This window comes from Misgurnus anguillicaudatus, chromosome 7 (genome assembly GCF_027580225.2).
Source record: "Misgurnus anguillicaudatus chromosome 7, ASM2758022v2, whole genome shotgun sequence".
Lineage (NCBI taxonomy): Eukaryota > Metazoa > Chordata > Actinopteri > Cypriniformes > Cobitidae > Misgurnus > Misgurnus anguillicaudatus.
In genome coordinates, this window is record NC_073343.2 from 27,802,917 (window position 1) to 27,828,511 (window position 25,595).

General features: G+C 38.2%; 1 protein-coding gene across 3 annotated transcripts in view; it reads right to left on the bottom strand.

Moving 5' to 3' along the window:
- Positions 1-3,556: 3,556 nt before the first annotated feature.
- The window catches only part of lpin1a (lipin 1a), a 32,094-nt gene continuing 10,055 nt past the window's right edge, over positions 3,557-25,595 (bottom strand). For 2 of the 3 annotated variants that reach the window (XM_055173263.2, XM_055173264.2), the window contains exons 4-21: positions 23,403-23,704; positions 19,550-19,639; positions 19,356-19,454; positions 19,030-19,150; positions 16,537-16,822; positions 16,351-16,444; positions 16,052-16,233; positions 15,880-15,973; positions 15,678-15,747; positions 13,372-13,464; positions 13,194-13,255; positions 12,840-12,978; positions 11,578-11,726; positions 11,416-11,502; positions 7,806-7,958; positions 7,214-7,328; positions 6,968-7,071; positions 3,557-4,593 (exon numbers count right to left, since the gene is read on the bottom strand). In XM_055173263.2, coding sequence (XP_055029238.2) covers positions 4,434-4,593; positions 6,968-7,071; positions 7,214-7,328; positions 7,806-7,958; positions 11,416-11,502; positions 11,578-11,726; positions 12,840-12,978; positions 13,194-13,255; positions 13,372-13,464; positions 15,678-15,747; positions 15,880-15,973; positions 16,052-16,233; positions 16,351-16,444; positions 16,537-16,822; positions 19,030-19,150; positions 19,356-19,454; positions 19,550-19,639; positions 23,403-23,704 — 2,400 coding nt within the window. In that variant the 3' untranslated portion in view covers positions 3,557-4,433. Of the gene's footprint in view, positions 4,594-6,967; positions 7,072-7,213; positions 7,329-7,805; positions 7,959-11,415; positions 11,503-11,577; positions 11,727-12,839; positions 12,979-13,193; positions 13,256-13,371; positions 13,465-15,677; positions 15,748-15,879; positions 15,974-16,051; positions 16,234-16,350; positions 16,445-16,536; positions 16,823-19,029; positions 19,151-19,355; positions 19,455-19,549; positions 19,640-23,402; positions 23,705-23,815; positions 23,850-24,345; positions 24,649-25,595 lie in introns of those variants that run through there. The other variant, XM_055173265.2, reaches the window with a different exon arrangement.

Sequence of the window (25,595 nt, forward strand, 5' to 3'; positions counted from 1 at the left end):
TTAGATGTCTTAATAAAGGAAACGATTTTTGTGAACTGGATAAAAGATCCTGGCGTTTCTCCGAAGTTCAAAGCAGACAAAGGCTCAAATATTATGCGAGTCATCGTTCTCAAACAAGAATGCAATTTAAACGAGTAAGTCAATCGCCCATCGCTCACAGCCCAGCACCTGCACCACTGTATGCGTATCGCGCTGACAAACATACACCTGATTTTACTGCCCTGACGAAATCTAAAAGTATAATTTCTCTTATTAGAAGCTAGCCTTATGTTTGCCAGTTATTAAGATGGCGGTTGTAGTTTAAATAGAGGTCGTGAAATAATTAGCATTGACAAAAAAGTGCATAAAACAATGTTATGTTCCATATTATAAACTTTTGGTTATGTGTACTTAAGTGAGTAAATAAGTTAAATTCTCAATGAGTGTGATATGGCTCTTATTTACCCCTTTAAATGTAGAATAAAGCTTACTCGGGTATCTTACAATGCACTTATGTTGTTATGCAGTTTTAAAATTAGGGCTGAACGATAAATCGCATGTGTTTGTCACGCGCATCACGTCAGTAATGCCGGTTCCTTGATTAGTATTAAATCGCCATCAGCTTTTTTCAGATGGAGCAGCTTTAACTGCACAGAGCCGTAGTTCCCTGACAATCGGGGCAATTTCGCATTAATTATCGCGGACGTATCGCCTACGATATGGGCCAAATTGTCAGGGAACTACGGCTCTGTGCAGTTAATGTCGCGCTATATGAAAACAGCTGATGGCGATTTAATACTAATCAAGGAACCGGCATTACTGACGTGATGCGCGTGGTATCGCATGCGATTTATCGTGCAGCCCTATTTAAAATACAAAATACGAACGTCTGGATGTAGATAAAGCCTACTTGGTCATATTACAATGCACAAGTTTTGTTGTATGCAGTTTGAAAATACATGTTTGTAGAAAAAGTATATTGTACAATGCACTGATTTTGTTGTTATGCAGTTTCAAAATACAACATGAGTATGTTTAAATGTATATGTAGTCATCATCACTGATATATCTCTGGCCCTCATGACAAACTAATTGAATAGCCCTGTCGTAGACGCTCAACACACAATCATATTCATAAATAGTAAAGAAATGAAATGATATTAGGCTATCAGTGCTGCTGTCGCTCTTTCCTATCGCTTATTTTAAAAATGAGCTTATGATCAATAAAATGCAGCTTTTATCTGCTGCTTTTGGTGACGTGAACTCTGGCCTACTTTAAAGGTGCAGTGTGTAATTTTTAGAAGGATCTCTTGACAGAAATGCAAAATAATATACAAAACTATATTATCAGGGGTGTATAAACACCTTTCATAATTAACCATTATGTTTTTATTACTTTAGAATGAGACGTTTTTATCTACATGCAAAATAATATACAAACTATATTATCAGGGGTGTATAAAGACCTTATATAATGAACCGTTATGTTTTCATTACTTTAGAATGAGATGTTTTTATCTACATACACAGAGGGTCCCCTTACATGGAAGTTGCCATTTTGTGCCACCATGTTTCTACAATCTTAAAGGAATAGTCTACTCATTTTCAATATTAAAATATGTTATTACCTTAACTAAGAACTGTTGATACATCCCTCTATCATCTGTGTGCGTGCACGTAAGCGCTGGAGCGTGCTGCGATGCTTCGATAGCATTTAGCTTAGCCCCATTCATTCAATTGTACCACTCAGAGATAAAGTTAGAAGTGACTAAACACATCAACGTTTTTCCTATTTAAGACGAGTAGTTATACGAGCAAGTTTGGTGGTACAAAATAAAACATAGCGCTTTTTTAAGCGGACTTAAAACAGGAACTATATTTTATAGCGTAATAGCACTTTTGGGAGTACTTCGACTCGGCGCAGTAACACCCTCCCTCTCCCATTATGAGAGTGAGAAGGGGAGCGGACTTTTCAGGCGAGTCGAAGTACTCCCAAAGGTGCTATTCACAAATCACGTTAATGACCGCACCAGAGCAAGCACACTTTTGCGGTTCCTCCGGAAGTGCATTTTCTAGTTTTTGTTGTTTTTGGACCAAAATGCATTTTTGATGCCTCAACACATTCCATCCGACCCACCGATGTCACATGGACCACCCCGATGACGCCTCCATCACCCCCCTGGACATGGACAGTACACCGCGCACCCTCAATGAAGGGTCAACAAGCTCTCGGACCAAACACAAAACATCCCAAACTGTGTTTCCGAAAGATGAACGGAGTTCTTACGAGTTTGGAACGACATGAGGGTGAGTCATTAATGACATTATTTTCATCTTTGGGTGAACTATCCCTTAAAATGTCCTAATATAGTCCTGGATTAATCTAAACCCTGCCCGGAAACCACCCCTATAATTATGATAAATAAATAGTATATTTTTAATTAGTTAGATATATCCTAAAAACCCTTATTCTTTCGCTAGAGATTTTTAAATAAACACTCAATTTTCATTTTTTATATATTATACACAAAAATCACACTATTTGGAGAGAGGTGTTATGTTGGTGTTGGCAATACTTTTTTTTTAATTAAACAAATCCTTGATAACATGCACCTCTGAGTATTTTATATGAAGCATCCGTAAATGTATATAAAATATTTTTGTTTCTCTGATGTATTTGTATGAAAATTGTTTTAAAGATAAGAATAGGATAATATGATGGGGAAAAATGCAAGTAGGGAATACATTATAACCTGAGTATTTTATGCATTATTTTGTTCAGCTTGTTTTGTTTTCTTCTGTGTGGTTATATGGTGTGAAGTATGACAAAATAAACATTTTGCATGATTCATATATAAATATGGACAGATATGTATATCTTGCATAAAACAAATATATTACATAGGAATGCAAAATCACCATAATAGGCTTCTAATAAATAAACATTTGGCAAAATGTATAGATGAACAGTTTTCCAAAGATATTAATATAATTTTATCATATTATATTTGTTGTTCATAATAAAATAGACATAATAGTAAAATTATTTACATGTCAAAACAAAATTTAAATCCCGCACAGTTAATACTTTGATGTTATTAGGGATGCACCGATAATCTGCCCTGATCATTGTGTGTTTTTTAACAGTCGGCCAATGTCCTATAGTGCGAAAATTGCTTTTATCTGTCGATACCAATTATGGGCTGATATATCGATGCATCCTTTGGTGTTATAAAAAGGTCACTTAAAGTTTATCTACCTTGTGTAAATTCTGTTACACCTGAGATAAAGCAGTGCTGGCTTTGAGTTTATTTTATTTTAAAGGGACACAAGGCAGCATTTTTATGTTAATAAATCATCTTCGTAAGTCGGTATATGGTTAAATGACTCATTACATGACGAATGAAGACTCTCTCGCCCGCCCCTACCGTCTGTAGGAAGAATACCCCACTTGCAAGTTCGCTGTATCCGACCCGGTGTCCTTCAGTCTCGTATAGTCTCAGATATAGAACGCATTTACTCCCAGACACTAGGGGGAGCTAGTAGAGAAATAATACTCAGACTTGCCTTGTGTCTCTTTAAGACCATAAACCTTAAGATAAGATCTCATAAACTTTCTTAATATCTCTCGGCATGTTATATCCTTAAAGCCACAATATGTAAGATTTTTGTAATAACATTTCACAGTGTGATTATTTAATGCAGTTGTGTACTTACATTATCCCAAAAGTTCCCAAGGATTTTTAAATCCAGAGTTTTAAATAATAGATCGTCCCTTGTCTCCCTTGTAATTGTCGCCCTTTTAGTGACTTAATATCCGCGCTATCCTTAATTTCCGTTTGTAGATCAAACGTACAGGTAAAAAAAACATGAATTCGTTACCTCATCCATCAACATGATAAGGTAATTCCCTACGTCTCTGGATGGTGAAAACAACATCTCCCATCGTTTCACTCTCCTTTCTGTCATTAAGCTTTGCCTTTGTTATTGTATAATAGCGACCTCTAGTGGTGAAAATCCTACATATTGTGCCTTTAAGTGTGTACTAAAATTAATGCATTCCCTCATAAAACTTTATAACCTTGGGCAAGCGCAAAGCCAATGATGAATTTTATATGACACATAAGGTAATTTTTTGTTACCAATAAAATGTGCTTTTGGCACTTTAAAATAATTGTATCGTTGTCAAAAACCACACACATACACAATTTTCTTAATATTAGCTGCATAATTGCTGCTGGATTCAGCCTCTTGCCAGTAAAACAAAACATTAAAACACACATAAAAGATAAATGATTGATGAAAAAGTAATAAAGGAACAGGTAGAGGACGGTATGCGGCCTGCAAAGTGCTAAGTTGCTTGTGCGTAAAGTAATACCTGTGTCAGTGCAGCATCAGAGCTCAGTTTTTATGTGAGGATACCTACACACGTTAGTTTTTGTGACTACATTCTTTTAACTGCTCTCGGCTTGTTCGTCCTGCTTGTCTACCTCTGGTAGTTGCTCTCTCCAGAAGGTAAACTGGCTGAAGGTGTCTGAACAGGGGAAGTCAGTGGTGTTCCCTCTGGTTAGAGGAGGAAAAACATGGTCCACAACTTCACACAGACGTCCATACCTAAAACACAATAATATTAGATATGTTATACCTGTTAGATTCCTAAATATTTCATTCAAAGACAAAGATAATAGTAAAACTACTCTGTTCAAAGAGAAAGCAAATCTTTACATCTTGCCCCATATTTTAAAGACGTTTTGGTGGGTCTTGCGATAGATTATAGGGTCGTGGAATCACAAGTTTGGGAAACCTTCATTTAACCCAAGCAAGGTGATTTGTGTTGAAAAAAAGGGGTCTAATAGTCATTCAAACACAGCACAGATGTCAAGGCTAAAACAAGGCAAAATTTTGGTCAGTGAAAATTTAATAGGTGTCTAACCATAGCCAAAAATGTAATACAAATAAATAAATACAAATGTGCTTACGTAATGGAATATGTGACCCTGGACCACAAACCAGTCATAAGGGTCAAATGTTTGAAATTAAGATTTATACATCAACTGAAAGCTGAATAATTAAGTCTTCCATTGACGTATGGTTTGTTAGGACATCTGAGGGTGCAAAAAAGTATTGAGAAAATCCCTTTAAAATTGTCCAGATGAAATGCTAAGCAACTGCATCTACTCACAAAAATAATGTTTTGCTGTATTTACGGTAGGATATTTGCAAAATATCTTTATAAAACATGATCTTTACATAATATCCTAATGATTCTTGGCATAAAAGAAAAATTGATAATTTTGACCCATACAATGTATCTTTGGCTTTTGCTACAAATACACCCGATTTTCTCAATATTTCGATTTTTTGCACTCTCAGATTACAGGTTTTTAAATATCTCTGTCAAATTTTGTCCCATCCTATCAAAATTGACCCTCAAAAATGGACCCTTAAGACTAGGGATGCTCCGATCAGGATTTTTGCAGCCAATACAGAATACTGATATATTGTCTTCATGATCGGCTGATACTAATGCCCGCTAGTGATTCTTTAATGGTGACATAGAATGATTAAACAGAGTATTTATCCTTGTTCTGTGAAGTGACATGTACACAAATTATTTTTGTTTGGGTCTGTAATGCCTTAGAAGCTTCCTAAAAACCTCTCTCAGATAGCTCTATTAGGGTGGGGGATTTTAAACAAGTGGTTTTGCACCTATTTGGCTCCCCCTACTGGCTTAACTTGCAATCTCATTACTGATTGGCTGACTTTGCTGCCACTCAAAAAATGTAGCCAATTATTTTAAAGTGGATGGGCAGTTAGATGCCTGTGATGTCATAAGCATCAGTTTTTCAGATTGGGCCGTTTTCTGGCTGACATTTCTAAAAGAGGAATTTCTATGAGACTGAGATGTTTAGCATGTTTAGCACTTTTTGTATGTTTGTGAATGTGGGTAGACTACCATTATTCAACAAAGACAAGGTAAAAATGGTTTTTCATTCTTTGTCCCCTTTAAGCTGATATGCAAGCTCTTTGACTGTAAATGTTAACATTTTATCTAGATAAAGTAATACCACAAATGTTGCCTTTGTTATATTACTTGCATTATTTTAATAGAGAATCAAATAAATAAGCACAACAAATATTCTTTATACAAAGATAAATTTAATAGGCCTTTAAAAAGGCTGTCTGTTAAATTAACTAAAAACAAAACACTTCACAGTCTTCACTGTATGAATTAAATATATAAGCATTCATATAAAGTACAACAGTTATTCAGTCAAGAGCAGAGAGTGATTTTATTGAGAGATGAATTAGGTTACTGAACCTTTAGACTCGAGAGAGGTCTTTAATTGCGGCTGCTTTTAGGAGCCCCTATGATGACAAATGTAAACGGAAAGATCGGTTCATGAGATCAGCAAATTAAGCAAGTACCGATCGAGTCATTTAATGCCGTTATCGGTCGATTGCGATCTGCGGACGATCAATCGATCCCTACTTAACTTATTTTGGCAAAAACAACATGTAACCCAATTGAAGTTTATTTTGGCTAAAAGTGGGTTACAAATAGGGTGGCCATTCGTGCCAGTTCTGCCGGACACGTCCCGAACATGTTTTCGGGTTCGTTCTCCGGAAGTCGCGTTGGTCGACCGCATACGTCATCAAGGTTTAATATTTCGGGTTTAATTTCAGAAAAGAAACCGTTACATTTCAAGGTAAGAATGAAACTACAATGATTGTATGTCTTAAAAGAAATAAATCTTAATTTTCTAATGTATTTTAACTGAAATGTGAGAACCTCGATGACTTATGCGGTCGAGCAATGCGACTTCCGGAAAACGAACCCGAAAACATGTTCGGGACGTGTCCGGCGGAACTGGCACGAATGGCCACCCTAGTTACAAAGCTAGACTATAACAGTTCTATAGTTAATCTAGACTGTAAAATTATGGCTTTTACTTGCTGGGACACAAGATTTTTATGAAATTCTTACGATGATATGTTGGTTTTTGCGTGTTCCTGGATGAGCTCTCCCTTAGGATTCACAGTGAATATTCTGTTCAAAGGCACTCCCACCTCTTTATAAGAATAAACGTCCTGGAAAGAAAAAGGTCACATAAAAATCTGCATATTTTTTATGAAAAAAAATCTATTTACAACTTGCATTCATGCTTTTATCCAAAACCACTACGAGGGCATTCAGTCTACACATTTTATTAGTATAACTGCTTGTGCTTACTGTTTCCCTGTTTCCAAAAGCAGCATAGAAGGGTTCAGTGTTTGGAGAGAACAAGTTTTTAATGTCAGTCAGACATTCAATTTTAAACTTTTCCGGCTTCTTCTCAATGACCTCCCTGTAATTGAAAGGAATATTATGTTATTAAGAAACACAATATGTGTCCCTGGACCACTAAATCATTTACACATCATCTGAAATCTGAATAAATAAGCTTTCCATTGATTTGTGGTTTGTTAGGATAGGACAGTATTTGGCAGAGATACAACTATTTGAAAATCTGCTGAGGGTGCAAAAAAATATAAATATTGAGAAAATCACCTTTAAAGTTGTCTAAATGAAGTCCTTAGCAAAACTAATGATACAGTTTTTTTCATTTACAGTAGAAAATGTACAAATATCCTTATGGAACATGATCATTACTTAATATCCTGATAACTTTTGGCATTTTTGGCCCATACAATATATTGTTAGCAAATTGCTGTCTATTGTTGCAAATATACCCGTACGACTTATGCCTGGTTTTGTGGTCCAGGCCACATATGTAAAATGATATACTGTAAACATCTCCATGTGTGTTGATGGTAGTACAAACCTGTGAAATGCTGAGAACAGACTACTGGGGCTAAGCATTACAGGTCCCATAGGAAGCATGGTACCTCTTTCATTAACCCAGTGCAGGTAACCCCTCGTCATGTCAGCCATTCCAATCGCACGAGCTGAACAGTACATAAACTTGTAGCCATTCCTATAAGACAGTAAGATCATATTTGTGACCCTGCCTGTGAGAACCTAGCTAAATAAATGTTTTGTGATTTACTGTTCTGTACATAAAATCATCCTATATAATGTAAAGAACATTCTGTAAAAATATAACCATGATATCTTTAATATTGACTAAGTAAGGTCATGTCGAAGAAATGAAATTAAAGTGAAATTAAACCTTAATGCTCCTAATCTTATTATTAGATTATAAGACGTTATCCTGGATTTCACAGACAATGTACATTTAATTTTACAATATACAGTGGGGCAAAAAAGTATTTGGTCGACCGCCAGTTGTGCAAGTTCTCCCACTTGGAGGGATGGGAGAGGCCTGTGGTTTTCGTCATGGGTGCACTTCGGCTGTGAGAGACAGGATGGGGAAGGGGATCCAGAGGATCACATTGTCTGATTTTTTGGGAATTTGTTTGCGATTTATGGTGGAAAATAAGTATTTGGTCAATAACAAAAAAGCAAGATTTCTTTCTCTCACAGACCTGTAACTTTTTCTTTAAGAGGATCCTCTGTCCTCCACTTGTTACCTGTATTAATGGCACCTGTTTGAACTTGTTAGCAGTATAAAAGACACCTGTCCACAACCTAAAACAGTCAGAATGCAAACTCTACTATGGCCAAGACCAAAGAGCTGTCAAAGGACACCAGAAACAAAATTGTAGACCTGCACCAGGCTGGGAAGACTGAATCTGCAATAGGTAAGCAGCTTGGTGTGAAGAAATCAACTGTGAGAGCAATTATTAGAAAATGAAAGACATACAAGAACACTGATAATGTCCCTCGATCTGGGGCTCCACGCAAGATCTCATCCCGTAGGGTAAAAATTATCACCAGAATGGTGAGCAAAAATCCCAGAACCACATGGGGAAACCTAGTGAATGACCTTCAGAGAGCTGGGACCAAAGTTACAAAGGCTACCATCAGTAAAGGGCTCGTTATAGTCGTGCGTAGGTCCTACGGCGTAGCAGCGACGGCGTAGGTTCCGCGTCGGTTTTCATTTATACTTGTGCGTCGCCGTCCGCGTCGACGTGCAAACACACGCGAAACCGCTGGTTGGCAGTAATCACGCGTGTAACCACAGTAGCAGCAGAAGTCGTCACAGAAGAAGAAGCTAAGCAAGTAAACCCACAAACGAAGAAGAAATAGCAACTTGTTGTGTATAATTTGAGAAGACCAGCAATGATGGAAGTAAATAAACAGCGAATTATGTTTCAGTTTGAGTTAAATCACTCCTCAACTTGGCTCGTCTTTGTTTTCACCGTCTCAAACGGAAATACCTATGACGCAGTTTTTTTACCTGACGGGAGGGGTTCTGGTGGGCCAATCACAGCGCTTACGGTCCGCGTAGTGCCGACGCGCTGTTAGAAAATTTGTGAGGTGCGCGTCAGGCTACGCAGAGCTACGCACAGGCTACGGATAGCCTACGCCGTAGCTACGCCGTAGGACCTACGCACGACTATAAATCGCCCTTAACACACTATGCAGCCAGGGACTCAATTCCTGCAGTGCCAGATGTGTCCACCTGCTTAAGCCAGTACATGTCCGGACCCGTCTGAAGTTTGCTAGAGAGCATTTGGATGATCCAGAAGAAGAGTGGGAGAATGTCATATGGTCAGATGAAACCAAAACATAACTTTTAGGTAGAAACTCAACTTCTTGTGTTTGGAGGAGAAAGATGCTGAGTTGCATCCAAAGAACACCATACCTACTGTGAAGCATGGGGGTGGAAACCTCATGCTTTGGGTCTGTTTTTCTGCAAAGGGACCAAGACAACTGATCCGAGTTAAGGAAAGAATGAATGGGGCCATGTATCGTGAGATTTTGACTCAAAACCTCCTTTCGTCAGCAAGGGCATTGAAGATGAAACGTGGCTGGATCTTTCAGTATGGCAGTGATCCCAAACATACCGCCCGGGCAAAGAAGGAGTGGTTTCGTAAGAATAATTTCAAGGTCCTGGAGTGGCCTAGCCAGTCTCCAGATCTCAACCCCATAGAAAATCTTTGGAGGGAGTTGAAATTCCGTGTTGCCCAGCGACAGCCCCAAAACATCACTGCTCTAGAGGAGATCTGCATGGAGGAATGGGCCAAACTACCAGCAACAATATGTAAAAACCTTGTGGAGACTTACAGAAAACGTTTGATCTCTGTCATTGCCAACAAAGGGTATATAACAAAGTATTGACATAAACTTTTGTTGTTGACCAAATACTTATTTTTCACCATGGTTTGCAAATGAATTCTTGGAGGGTCGGACAATGTGATTTTCTGGATTTTTTTTTCTCATTTTGTCTCTCGTGGTTGACGTGTGCCTTTGACGGGAATTGCAGGCCTCTCTCATCTTTTTGGGTGTGAGAACTTGAGCAATTGGTGGCTGACTAAATACTTTTTTGCCCCACTGTAGTATCTAATATATAGTATATCCTCTATAGAATCAGCTATGTCTGGCTGTCTCTCAAGGTTTTTTCCTCCAAAACACTTTCCCCCTAATAAAATAGGGTCAGCTGACATTGGCTTAACTTAGGGCGCACTCACATTATCCAAACCAAACCAAACCATGCCCCAGCGCGATTGTCACCCCTCCCTTCTCCCCCATGGTGCACGCACTCACACTGTACTTTTTATCGATCCGAGTCCGGGCGCGCTTTCGTCATTAAGATGCGTTTGTTTTGAAAAAAGCAGGAAGTAAAGCTCTCCCTTAACACTGGAACCCACCATAATGATAAGTCTGTGTTTTTTGCCCGGAGTCGTTTGGTGCGCGATTACAGACAGCCCTCTCACATGTCATCATATTGCTTAGTTGATCTGTCACGCGCGCAGCTCGGACATTCACGTACCCCGCTGCGCGCATCAAATGGTTTATACGGAGGCAGATGAAGGTGAGTGGTCGCGCAACTGACGTCTTCACCTTTTGAATCGCGCTCAGGCGCGAATGCGCTCACACCACAGCCTTCCGCGCCTGAGCCCAAGTGAACCGCGCTCCGGCCCACCTCTGCAACCCGGCCGTGGCGCGATTATCCAATCCGCGCCCGGGCGCGGAACAGAGCGATCACACTTGTCAAACAAACCAGGCTTTGGGGGTCAAACGCGCCCGAGCGCGGTTTGGTTTGGATAGTGTGAGTGCGCCCTTAGAACTCTCTTCTATACATTACATTATTATTACACAGGCGCTAGTACAGTTTAATCTTAGCCACACCGATTTTTCTGTTTTCTCCTGCTTTTATTAATGTAAAGCTGCTTTGAAACAATAAAACAATTGTGAAAATCGCTATATAAATAAAATTGACTTGATTTAACTTGACATTTAGTGCATTCAGGCTGCTTTTTTCTTAGTATGTAAATTCCCTGGGAATCAAACCCGTGGGGTGTTGTTGCCATCATGCTTTACCAGCTGGCATTCGACAGATGCGAAGTGCGAGGTTTGCAACTCACTGACTGACTCTGTGGTAAAGTTGGGCAATGCCTTGATGGGTCCAGTCTTTGCCCAGAGTTGGCAAAATGTGTCCAAGAGTGTCTGATCTGAATAAGAAAAAAATCCATATTTAAACTTTGTACTTCATACAAAGTTTCCTCAGGTTTATTTTATGAAGTCACCTCGTGATGGTGCCATCGATATCTGAAATGACTATCTTGTCATCCCAGTTCCACAGATAAATGGTGCCCTCACAGCGGCAGGTGCCCTGGTATTGGGTGGTGACGCTGAAGACCACATCATTTGGGCCATCTTTTAGGTTCAGACTTGCCTAAAACATAAGAATGTGGTTCTATCATGTTACAGCTGTAACCAGTGCAGTGTCTGTCTCCACTTAATGTCTGAAATATCATTTAACCTCCTAAGGGGTTGTGCACACCAAAACCTTTAAACGCGGATGAAAATGCCTGGACAACGCCGATTGCCAGCTGTTTTTCAGCTGAGTGCCAGCTTTCTTCAGCCGAGCGCTTTGGTAGCTCTGATACATCAGCTGTGAGACGGTTGGTTGCTGTGATAGTTGTCCCGCCCCTCCTCCACTGTGATTGGGCGGCCGCGTGAGAACTGACATTGACGAGTGGAGCTTTTCATCCAAAGTTGAAAATTTTTCAACTCTCTGCGCGGAAGGAAAACGCTAGCTGCTGGCTTATTTGAAAAACACTGAGCTTCCATTGGAAACAATTGAAAACATGCGCCGGCCACAGGCGTAAAAGTTTTGGTGTGCACGCCCCCTAAGACCCGAGCTTTGGTTTGGCTTGCATTTTAGATTTCTTCCAGCTATTTAAGTGAAGAACCAATAAATATAATAACCAAATATTTTTCTTTGAACACGAAGCGGTGTAATTGTCTGTGTACAACAGGTTCCAGTTAGACAGAATTAAGCATTATGGTGCAAACAACAAAAATGTGATGTCCACGTATATGGACACACCAGGTCTTAGGAGGTTAAAGCGATAGTTCACCCAAAAAAATGAAAACTCTGTCATCATTTACTCACCCTCAAGTTCTTACAGACCTGTATAAATTTCTTTGTTCTGCTGAACACAAATTTACATATTTTTGTAACTAAACAGATCTGGGGCACCATTGACTTCAATAATAGAAAAAAAGAATACTATGGAAGTCAATGGTGCCCGAGATCTGTTTGGTTACAAACATTTCTCAGATTATCTCCACTTGTGTTTACACTAGCAGAAAAAAGAAATTGATACTGGAACAAATTAAGGGTGAGTAAATGATGACAACATTTTCATTATCGGGTGAAGTGATGAAATACCTTTTATGTAAGATCAAATAAATACATAACTTGAAAATTTTAGTACTACTTGGTGACCTTAAACACTGATTCATATCAGTGTTTGTATTAATGTCTAACCAAGACGCTTACCAGCTGTTCTGAGGACAGACGCAGAGTCTTCCTGTAGCAATGTCCACCAGAGCTGTGAAGGACTTCAGGCTGGTTGCTCACAGAATTCTGCTTAGCACCATGGCTATCGTCTTCATCGGACGAGGAGTCCTCTTTTAACCTGTTAAAAACACCACAAGCTAGTCAACATTTAACGTGCATAAGATAATTGTAATATTGATGTCTTAAAGGTACAGTAGCAAAAACAGCTGGTTTATTGGTCATAACATTATTTACAAAAAAAAGCTACAGAAGTGCAAAATATGTCCCCTTTAAGGTATTAGTAAGAAAATTGCTCGGTTTTCCCACAACTCCCACATTAAGTTTGATATTTACCTACTCACAGACTCAGTTCTTACAGATTGTTCTCCACACTCGATCTGGTCTGATGCTGAATCCTGTGTCCACAAGATAAACACAGTAACCCAGCATTGTTATGATTTGCATTTTTATTATTACATTAATATTTGCAAATCTGAAATCCTCTCTAAATTAATAATATTAATAATCAGACCGATTTGGAGCTGCTGTTTCTCCCCCGCCATGAGAACCACCAGCGTCCTCCTTTCTTTGGCATCTTCTCCTTCATGATGTTCTCCACCGTGGCCTGGAGCAAACGCACAGAGGCCCTGATACTCAAAACTCAAACTAAATGACAGGATGATTGCGATTTAACATGCAGCTAATAAATCAATACAAAATAAGGACCTACAGGACTCGAGCCAAACATGCCAGGAAAACAGTATGTGAAGTAACCAAGAGCAGAGTAAACATAACTCAAACAGGAATACTTAGCGCAATGGCGCATAATGAAATGGGATGAGGGGAGATCAATAAAAAAAGAAGAAAACAAGGAGGAGGGAAGAGACAAATTTAAATGCCCTTGTGTGCCATGAAACACTAGCAGCATCTTGTAATATTGAATTTACTTATTTTTAACTATGCTTTTAATTTGGTCCTTCAAAATCATTGCTAACAATAATCACAGATGTCCAGTTAATCACAAATGTCCAAAGGGGAGACATGAAGAGTTTCATTGCAAAACGAGATAAATCCATTCTTTTACATTTTTGACAAAACATGTTTATTATTGTGTTATCATGTTATTATTTTGTTTTATGGTGCTACTTAGCTGTATTTTTTAAGTTATGAAGGTTTAAATCAAAACAAACCAACTGCAGTTAAATTGAAATTAATTGGAATGCACAACCAAAAAACGAGATTTCTGAACAATTAAAAAAACGGTGGTTATCTCGTTTTGCAACGAAACTCTTCACATGTTAAGTGAATGATATATTGTGAACACAAACAATGTAATTTGGTCTTAACTAGTTTTGAAGAATGAGTTTGGATGCAGTAGTGGGTTTTAATTGTTATTTGTATGTTGAACCAGTTGGTTTGTAACCCACCAGCAGGAGGCACATAACTTCCATCCTAGTACAAAATTTCCTAAAGGGATAGTTCAACCAAAGTTAAAAATTCTTATCATTTATTCGCCCTCCCGGTTTGAGTTTCTTTATTCTGACATCCATAGTAGGGGTGCGCAGGGCAAAAACTAACGTTGGGTTAGTTGTAACACGGACTGTTTACATTGTTGCACAAGGTGAGTGTTTTGGTTTTCCGGTATTTTTTTCACGCTGCCAAAAGACGATCTTCCCGCAAATTAATGTTTTTCCAGAGAGTTATTGATGAACGAGTGTTTTGGTGGCATGTTAGTCAAATTTTTCATCATATGTTTTATTCGGTTTCTTAGTTGGGTGTGTAAGATACCAAATCCAATGTTATGTCATTTTAATCAGTGTCTTGTTGAATAAAGCATAGCATCGTTTTGAAATATGTCTGCAGCTCTTAGCAACTTTTTTTGGTGGGCTTGAAAATATTTTGACCCAGCGGGGTTAATTGTAACGCTGTGTTACAACTAACCCATTAGCACTTACGATATGAAAACCACAAACGTTAGCGTAATTCTTGCCTTTGTTTTAAATCGGCTACACACGAATGATTGCTGGCTGCCAACAAAATAAATGTGCTGGTCTTATCAAAAATTGTGTCAAATTTATTTTTGTTCATATCTTTAATATTGATTGAATAAGGTCACGTCAAAGATTGAAATCATAATGAAATGAAGGCTAAAATCAGACTTTGATGCTCATTATCTCAGAATTTGATTTTGAAACTCTAGTATGGTTTTTACAGACTGGGTCAGATATAAAAATATTTTTTTTTATAATTGTGCTGGCTTTTTTCACATATTTAGACATTTGTATCCATTTATAATTGAACTATTGTTAGAAAAGGGCTGGATGAATGAATACAGTGTGGATACCTGTCTATTATAGACAGATATATAAACAATATCCACTTCAAGTATATAGACAAAATAGTATTGAAATATTTGCCTGCAAACTTAATTTTTAGCAAGTGTTACAACTAACCCCCTGCCTGTTATAATGAACCCCACCTATGGGGTAAGTTGTAACGTTTGCACTTCTGTCACATTTGGTGTAATTGTCCAAGAATGGTAAGTACTAGAAACAAACTTCAAATGTTCATTTGTAGCTGAGATGTGTGTGTTGCTTGTGTAAAAATATAATTAATCAAACTCAAAAAAAATTTGAATGATTGAGCCAAAAACAAAAAGCGTTAGGTTGTGCCCAGCTCCCCCTACTTGTTTTTCCTACTATAGAAGTCAATGGGTCCTGTCAATTGTGTCATCATTTATATAATTCTCTTTTCATTTTTGGGTGAACTCCCTTTTAAATACTGTCTGTAGTTCATCTCTTTTGCTACCAGTTTAAACACTGTTTTTGCAGTCCTTACCTTTGGCAAGGGCTTTTGGAAAACCTGCATGGCCAGTACAATAGGAGCAGCTGTAGTCCAGTTATAATACCTTTATGAAAAAAATGTGAAGTGATTCACAAATGTATTAAATACTGTAGCTTGTTAAAACACGTTTTATTTCTAAGTATAGGGGGAAATAATTTGGAAAATAAATTTATGCAATATAATTTTCGTCACATACTTAGTTCCAATCTTTACAACCAGGTTGGGATCATCAATAATAGATGGATTATCTGCAAACTCCTGATAAGATATTGCACGTTCCTCAAATTCCTCTGTGAATGAAAGATTTCACAAATTATCAAATCTGCAGAATACAAGAATAGCTGAAGACACACGTCTCGACTTTGTACCTCTAGTGATCTCTCTGTTCTCAGATAGACCTCCACAAACAGAGATGGCGATATGAGGCAGGTCACCTAATTGATCAGAAAAGCTGTCAACTCCGCTATCCATACCACTGCTGCCCACTGACTGAGGAGACTGATTGGCACTTCTCTGATCTGTCCCACCCCTCAATACAGCTGCTCCGTCACTAAACAACAGAAGTACATTTAAAACAAATTTAGACTTTTACAATAAGCACTACAGCTTGATTATAATATTATAATTATAATATTATTCAATCCGATCTCGCTAGCAGTTGATGTACCTCTTTGGAAAGTAAAGGGCTGCCACCTCAGGTTCTAGCTCTGTGATGTCATCAAGGTACACTCCATCTGATCCCAAGTGCCGGCTCCTTTTGTCTAAGAATTAATTATTGTTATTACCTATTTATGTAAATAACTTCAAAACCAACTATGCTTTATAATAGAAACGAAATCCCATTGCTCTTTACCTTTTCTTTTGGATGGGGAGTCACTCTTGCTAATGGCTCCAGGAGTGTGATGGCCCTCCTCTAAGTCTGTGATAAGATGGGTGGCTGTGCTGAAAACCTCTACCTCGACAGCAGGTGCGCACGCTGCCCCTTCAGCCCTGAGATCTGGTACATACACATGATGAACATTGTCTTGAGACTCCATCATCCTATCCCTAGTGATGGATCTGAAGTGTGTGCTGTCAGATGGTGGGATTGACCCTGGAGCTACCACCACATGCTCTTGCATGTCTTGCAGAAATGACGGCTGTGGAAAGAGAAATACATTTACAGAAATACATTAAGTAAATGTGACCTTAATATCCTGGTCTTTATGCTTCATGAAAGAAAAGAATTATACAAAGATGGGTTGTTTCGAAACATTGATGGGTATAATTTGGAGAAACCCAACTGTTGGGTTACAATGAATCTAGAAAATATCCATATTATTTGTAACAGTCATGGGTTGTTCAACCCAGTATTTAGGTTGGAACAACACGGCATACAGTAGGTCAATTTTAACCCAGAGGTTGTGTTTGTCAATATTTTATCCAATCCTGGTTTGAAACAACCCAACATTTATGATGATACAACCAAGCATATGTTAATTTAAACCCAATGCTTGGGTTTGTCCATATTTGTCCCAATCCTGGGTTGAAACAAACCAAAATGTTAGGTTGATACAACCCAGCATAGGTTCATTTAAATCCAATGGTTGGGTTTGTCCATATTTGTCCCAATCCTAGGTTGAAACAAGACAAAATTTTGGTTGATACAACCCAACATAGGTTCATTTAAACCCAGCATTTGGGTTTGTCCATATTTTCCCCAATCCTGGGTTGAAACATCTCAACATTTTAGGTTGTTACAACCCAACATAGGTTAATTTAAACCCAATAACTTGAGTTAAGTTTGTCCATATTTTACTCAATTCTAGATTAAAAACATCCCAACATTTTAGGTTGATACAACCCAGCATAGGTTCATTTAAACCCAATGGTTGGGTTTTTCCATATTTGTCCCAATCCTGGGTTGAAACAAGCCAAAATTTTAGGTTGATACAACCCAACATAGGTTCATTTAAACCCAGAATTTGGGGTTTGTCCATATTTACCCCCATTCCTGGGTTGATACAACCCAGCATAGGTTCATTTAAACCCAATGGTTGGGTTTGTCCATATTTGTCCCAATCCTAGGTTGAAACAAGCCAAAATTTTGGTTGATACAACCCAACATGTTCATTTAAACCCAGCATTTGGGTTTGTCCATATTTTCCCCAATCCTGGGTTGAAACAACCAACATAGGTTCATTTAAACCCAGTGGTTGGCTTTGTTCATATTTTACCCAATACTGGGTTAAGAAACACCCCAACAACCCGGCATTTTAGGTTGATAAAACCCAGAATAGGTTAATTTAAACTTAATGGTTAGGTTTGTTCATATGTTGTCCAATCCTGGGTTGAAACAACCCAACATTTCAGATTGATACAACCCAGGATAGGTTCATTTAAACACAATGGTTGGCTTTGTCCATACTTTACCCAATCCCGGGTTAAAACAACCCAAAATTTTAGGTTAATACAACACAGCGTAGGTTAATTTAAACCCTATAGTTGGGGTTGTCCATATTTTACTCAATCCTAGATTGAAACAACCCAACATTTTACGTGATACAACCCAGCATAGGTTTATTTAAACCAAGTGATTGGCTTTGTCCATATTTTGCCCAATCCTGGGTTAAAACAACCCACCAACCCTGCATTTTAGGTTGATAAAACCCAGAATAGGTTCATTTAAACTTAATGGTTAGGTTTGTTCATATTTTTCCCAATCCTGGGTTGAACAACTCAACATTTTAGGTTGATACAACACAGGATAGGTTCATTTAAACCGAATGGTTGGCTTTGTCCATATTTGACCCAATCCTGGGTTAAAAAAAAAACCAACAACCCGGCATTTTAGGTTGATAAAACCCAGAATAGGTTAATTTAAACTTAATGGTTAGGTTTGTCCATATTTAACCCAATCCTGGGTTAAAAACACCCCAACAACCCGGCATTTTAGGTTGATAAAACCCAAAATAGGTTAATTTAAACTTAATGGTTAGGTTTGTCCATATTCTGGGTTAAAACTACCCAACATTTTAGGTTGATACAACCCTAGATATGTTAATTTAAACTTATTTAAAATAAAAATGAACCAATGCTGGGTTTTTGTTAACCAACCATGGGTTGAAAAACCACGCAGCTCGTTTCTAATAATGAGTCAAATGGTTGCGTTTGTCCATATTTTACTCATCCATGGGTTGAAACAACCCAACATTTTTTAAGTGTACAGATTTGGAGGCATTGAAATTAGGTGAACTATCTCTTTAAGGCACTTTTACTAGTGACTCTATTAATGCTAGACTGAACCTGTATTGTTATGGGATACCAAAAACATGTGGTAATGTGTCACGGCTGGAGATTTTTGAACCTTAGCAGCATGAGGGAGCTCTCCCCATGTCCACAACATCTCAGGGTTGTCTGGTTTCCCTTTGGCCTTTATCACTTCTGAGTCACTCTTGGGTGTAGAAGGCAAAGAGCCATTTGGACTGCTGAAGTGAAAAATGACAGAGTGAGATATCAGAATCAATATTAGGATTTGTATAGCTTTATATAGCTGTGATGAAATATGCAATGTCTTACAAACTTTACATTCCTTATCTTTCTTAAGAAATAGTTTGTTGGGTAATGCACTTGGAGGCTTTTCAATAGCTACATTTATGCCTTTGTTATACTGGTGGTGATTGTAGCAGTTACCTATTTGTGGATCGGAACATGGCTGTTTGTTGAGGACAGGAGATGGATAATCCTGTTTTATTGCGAATGGTTAAAGAGCAGGACTTCTCATACCCTGTTCTGTAGGTCAGGAAACAAAGCTTAGCATTCAAAGGCATTATTTTTAGTCTCATTCATCTCTCTCTCAGACAGTATGAGAAATCCCTCTGGCATACCTCTGAACACCAATCCAGTTCTCTTCTGAGTATGCGGTGGCACTGGAGCTTCCTTTCACCTGCTCAGCAAACAGCTCATGTGACATTGCTCTGTAAATGTATAACACATGCATACTTTTAAGCATAAACATATGCACTTATATGGGTGATTCTCACGAAACCATTGAAACACCACGGCACTAATGATTTTAGCTTTAAAATGTGTAATATAGTAACATTAAAAAGCATCAGAATGAACACAATACTGTGTTCTACCTTGCACAATGTGTGATTTCAACATAAGAATTTATAATTGTAAATTTTATCTAATTTTCTGCTGAAATTCTCATTACCGCAATGTGTCCGGCTGTGTTTGAACATGCGTTATGTTGTAATTTAATCAAATTAACAAAAATAAATGGATGTTTTGCTAGACTACTTTAGATGACAGAAAAAATATTTACTGAATATTCATGTATAATAATAATGAAGAAAAATTAGAAAAATGATGTGTCCATGCCTGATGTTCTCATCCTCCGCAACACTTTTTGAGAACAGTTTAAGCACACATACAGAATTTTAATAAAGTTTGATTTTGAGTGACCAAGCACATGGACCAGTTACTTCAAGATGGCTACCAGGTAAGATCATTTTTTTACAGTTAATTTGAAATATTGTCTTGTCAGAATGCTTACACGACATTTTGATTATCATTACCGCAACAGATGCTTATTAAATGTTAATTTAATTAATAGAAGCATAATACTTTGATTTTAAATGCATGTGCAGAATCTCCAAATTATGTTCTTTCAGGTTTGTCATGTCATTTTGAAAATATGTCAGTGTTGATGTTTTCTGACTGTTGCGGTAATGAGATTTTTTAGGACTAATTTTTTAAATTATGTTACAAAAAGTGTTAAATGATAAGTAAAAGTTTTTAAATTAATGTTCCCATTTACTCCAGACTTTGTTTTTCAATGTCTGGTGGGAAAAAAAGTAAATTTAAGCAATTTTTACATTTTCATGCTTGACATTTTTAAAACCAAGTTTTCGTGAGAATCACCCTTATATTGCTATATAACCAGGGTTAATCTTAACAGGCACATTTTTTTTAGAAATGCCAAAAGCATTGTGTAAGAAAGTCTTTTACAAACGGCTGTTTCGCAGAACAGCACATTCTTGAGCTGACATTTATTCCCACCGGACTCTTTTCAGCCTTCTGTTTACTCAATGCTCTTTACCGTCACTTTTTTGAATTCTTAGTAGAAGCAGCGTACTGTATGAAGTGACCTCAGACCTTTTAGCTTAAGCACAGATTCAATCGCATAAATTCATTTTTTGTTAAAGTTTGCGTTGAAAATCATTTACTTTTATGGCTATGTGGGGGTAAAGATTGGCCAGCATTACAGAGGACTCCCCTTGAGCTAAAGCCAGATCTTGGCACGGTTCCATAGATTTCGTGGAAAACACTGGAGGGGCTATTTCAACCACTTCTTTACTTCAGCAATAGGACACACTCTCACACTTTCTCTCTCTTTCAAACAGAGCCTCCTTCACAAGACCTCTACAATTCATTTTTTATAAGATTTGCTGCAAACAAATACCACTACACTTTGTCACTTTTGGTGTGATTGCAATTTTTAAAGAATGAGAGTGATAGTACATCCATAATTTCAAACTCTGTCATTGTTTACTCATCCTCTTGTTGTTTCAAATGCATGACTTTCTTTGTTTTGTGGAACACAAAAGGAAATGGAGACTGACAGCTTCACTCCTTATTAACTTCAATTGTATAACAAAACGCAATAACAAGATTTGGTCACACTGCCTTCTGTATTCAATAAAATAAAGAAAATAATGCATCTTTTGGGGGGTGAACCATCTCTCTAAGAAATATTCATCTTTCTGCATTAGCTGTGCCATCTGTATGTCTTAAATTTCAATGCGACAGCTTGTGTTTTTACAGTACAACAGGAAATTCAGCTCAACACAGCGCAGACTCCTGTGAGATTTAGATTTAGTGCAAGATCTTGACACTACAGTATTTGTTAAGCTAGATTTGTAGTATTATTTAAACATAAATAAATGTAATAATCAATGAAAATGCAATATGTGATATAGTGCTGGGCAAAGATTAATCGCGATTAATCACATACAAAATAAAAGTGATTTTTGCATAATATATGTGCGTGTACTGTGTCTAATTATTATGTATATTTAACCACACACACATTCATATATTCATTTCAGAATTGTTTTATTTATATATCATTTTTTAAATTTATATTTAATATAGATTATATAAAAATATAAATAAATATATATAAACATGTAAATGTTTCTTAAATACATACATGAATGTGTGTGTATATATTTATACATTATAATTAGACACAGCACACACTCATATATTATACCAATAATCACTTTTATTTTGTATGCGATTAATCGCGATTAATCTTTGCCCAACACTATCACTTGCTAATAATGTGATACATGATATGCGATACGATAATGCTTTAAAGGTGCAGTGTGTAAATTTTAGCAGCATCTCGTGGTGAGGTTGCGAATTGCAACGAACGGCTTAGTCCACTGCTCACCCCTCAATTTTGAAACACATAGAGAAGCTATGGTAGCCGGCACCGGACAAACATGTCATTGTCGGAGACAACTTTGTCCGTTAAGGGCTTCTGTAGAAACATGGCCGCCCAAAATGGCGACTTCCATGTAAGGGGACCTTCTGTGTATGTAGATAAAAAGGTCTCATTCTAAAGTAATAAACACATAACGGTTCATTACGAATGGCCTTTATACACCCCTGATAATATAGTTTTGTAAATAATTTTGCATTTCTGTCAAGAGATCTTTCTAAAAATTACATACTGCACCTTTAAAGGCCACCTACTATGCAAAATCCACTTTTACAAGGACTTTGGACATAAATGTGTGGTGGGAGTGTGTGAACACAAAACCCTAACAATGAAAAAAATCAACCCACTTCTTTTTTAATCCCTTTTAAACCAAAGCCGTCTCATTAGACATGCCTTTTTAATTCTCTTGTTAATGTGACATCACACTGACAAAAAGCTCCACCTACAGTCACTGACTGACAGTCAGTCCTGCATTACCATAGTTTACCCTCAAATTCAAGGACTAAATGTGGGGACACATTTCAAGTAAGAGCAAGGTTAAAATCGTGTTGCCTTTTAATATACATTGTTACAGTTCCCTTTCAAGGGAACTTGCGCTGCGTCACTGTGGTGACACTTTGGTGACGCCTCCAGGGGTAAGTGCGTCTGAATGTGTATATCAAATTCAACCAATGGTGAGACTTAACAACAAAGAGAGGGTGACGCGGGAGCCAGAAAGTATATCGCTATCTGAAATATTGCCAAAGACAGCGTTACAGGGACGCAGGAAGTATGGCAAGGGAGACGCAGCGTCTCGTTCCCTTCTCAGGGAACAACAGTTACATACGTAACCCGAGACGTTTTCATGTGTCAAACACAAGCATTTTGGTATGAATCAACATTCACATACAGAAGATATAAGCATTTAAAGCGAACAGTTTAGCACGTGTGCTTAAAAAGTCTAGAATTTTAATGATATTATCCTACACTACACAGGGAATAATATGGACTTTCTTCCAGAAAACTTCTTGCATAAAATACATTTCAAGCACATTCAATGACCTGTATCTATGTATGTATATTTTCAAAAACTTCCCAGAGCCTTGAATTTTTTTACACCAGATTCACAAACTTTCAAGGATTTTAAGGACCCGTGGGAACCCTGTTTTTTTGGGGGGTAAATAAATGATTACTTTCTTGGCATCGCCAGTCTTTCTGCAATATATAGGTGTGTTTGTTCTGACCTGCTTCCTCGTGCTTCTGTGTCATCTTCAGAACTCAAGTCTATTGAAAACATGTCCTCATCCTCTGAAAATTCTTCGTTGTCCTCTCGCTTCGTGCTGTCCACCTTATATTTCCTTCTCCTCTTCCTCCTTTTCTTCATCATTGAGCTGTCCCCAGAGGCCTGACCGGCGCCCAGCGTTTGAATGGTGCTTCCAGTTCCAGATTCAGACAGTCGAGTTGTGCCTTTTCCCATCTGGGCCTGCATCAGCGCAGAGCCTTCTGAAATTATAGGCGACGTAGCCAAGTGGGATGGCACCATCTCCTATGCAAAGAGCAGTAACAACCGCATGAAATATGTTGTTATGATCTTGAGAAACCAAAATTAGACCAAATGTAATATTTTAAGAAGTAACTGATCTAACCGCGATCATACATTTGGTTTGACTGTGTCAGCAGCACAACACCGTGACTTTAACCAACACATCCTCACCCCATGTCGTCAATATTTGACGACACTTGACCATTCGTCAATATGTGACGGGGAGGGTATACCTTTCGCGTCATTTTTTGACGAACTGGGGACTTCAATACTATTACGTCCGTTGCATTCTCTTTCCTATTTTCTCACCATTTTCGTGTCGGTTTAGGGCTAGATTACGCAAAATTAAACAGTGTACGCGAAATTAAACCGTTGTCACCTGGCGTTGGGGTTAGAGTTAGGTACGACAGTTGTCACCTGGCGTTGGGGTTAGAGTTAGGTTTGGGTAGGGATGTCATTATGTAAATCTAACCCTAAACCGACGCGAAAATGGTAAGAAAATAGGAAAGAGAATGCAACGGACGTAATAGTATTGAAGTCCCCAGTTCGTCAAAAAATGACGCGAAAGGTATACCCTCCCCGTCACATATTGACGAATGGTCAAGTGTCGTCAAATATTGACGACATGGGGTGAGGATGGGTTGGACTTTAACGGCTTGTGACAGGTTTTGCATGTCTCATTACAACCAAACACATGCACGTGTACCAGTGATGCGCGGGTCAATGTATAAACAACCCGCACCCGACCGACGTTTTAAACTAACCCGCCTGCAACTCGGACCGCAAAAAATAAAAAAATAATAGTGTGCCCGACCCGCTCCCTGGCCCGCATTTTTTAAAAGTAGTAATTGTTTAAAATAGTTAACTGGCATTTTTATTTCAAATGACCCGACCGACCGCGACCCGAATATCATTAAAAATATTTTTGGAGACTCGTAACCGCGGATGACCGCTCATTTCGGATCAACCCGCGCATCACTGACGTGTACCCCAAAGCCCTGGCTTATTGAGACTGCCCATGTCTGTGAGAGCAGCAAAGAGCCACATAGATGATAAGCTGTTTGTCTGCCAACATCGTCAGTAGATGAGACTATTTAATATAAGTAGAATGACCACTACCAATACTAACTATCCTAAGTATCATCAACAGGATAAAAATAGACTTGCTGACTATAGTCAACAGCAGAGACCATCACAACACATGACTACGGTGGAAAAACAACTTATGTCTGCAATGAGGAAAACAGTTTAGCAGGAGTGGGCCAATATTGGGCCAATATTGAAAACCCTGATGTAGGGAACAATGCAGAAACGGCTAGAAAGGTTATAAATAATTAATGAATAATGTCTCCAGACAGGTTTCCTAAAAACACTCCCTATTGTCTGACAAAGCAGGTAATCCCACCCTAATAAGGTTTTTTTTATTTGCTAACACAATGTAACATCTGGTTTATGATAAAGAGATCACGGCAGCATAGACACCATCACAATCCTTCAAGTGCCACATGATCGCCAACCAGGGCAATTTCCGCTGGGAGTATACCTCAGCAGATATTTATCTCAGGCATTTGTGCTTGTGATTAGCACCTATCTATCTTTAGGTCAAGGCATAATGAGAAAAATTTGAAGGACAAAGGCATTATGAGAGCAGTGCTTTTCTTATCGCAGCATTCGGCTTTTGTTTTGTTCATTGCTTTGCTCTGATTGGTCAGAGTGGTAGGAAGTTTGGTTGGAGGGGTCCGTTTCCATGCAATGGTCAAGAGGGTCCGTAACAGAATGTACGTGGTGAGATTGTTTCAGATTTCATGGTATGATACTCACAAGGGAAGACAACACCAACGCCTCATGTTACATTTCTCTCAATGACCCTTGGCTGACAAAACAACGCTACATG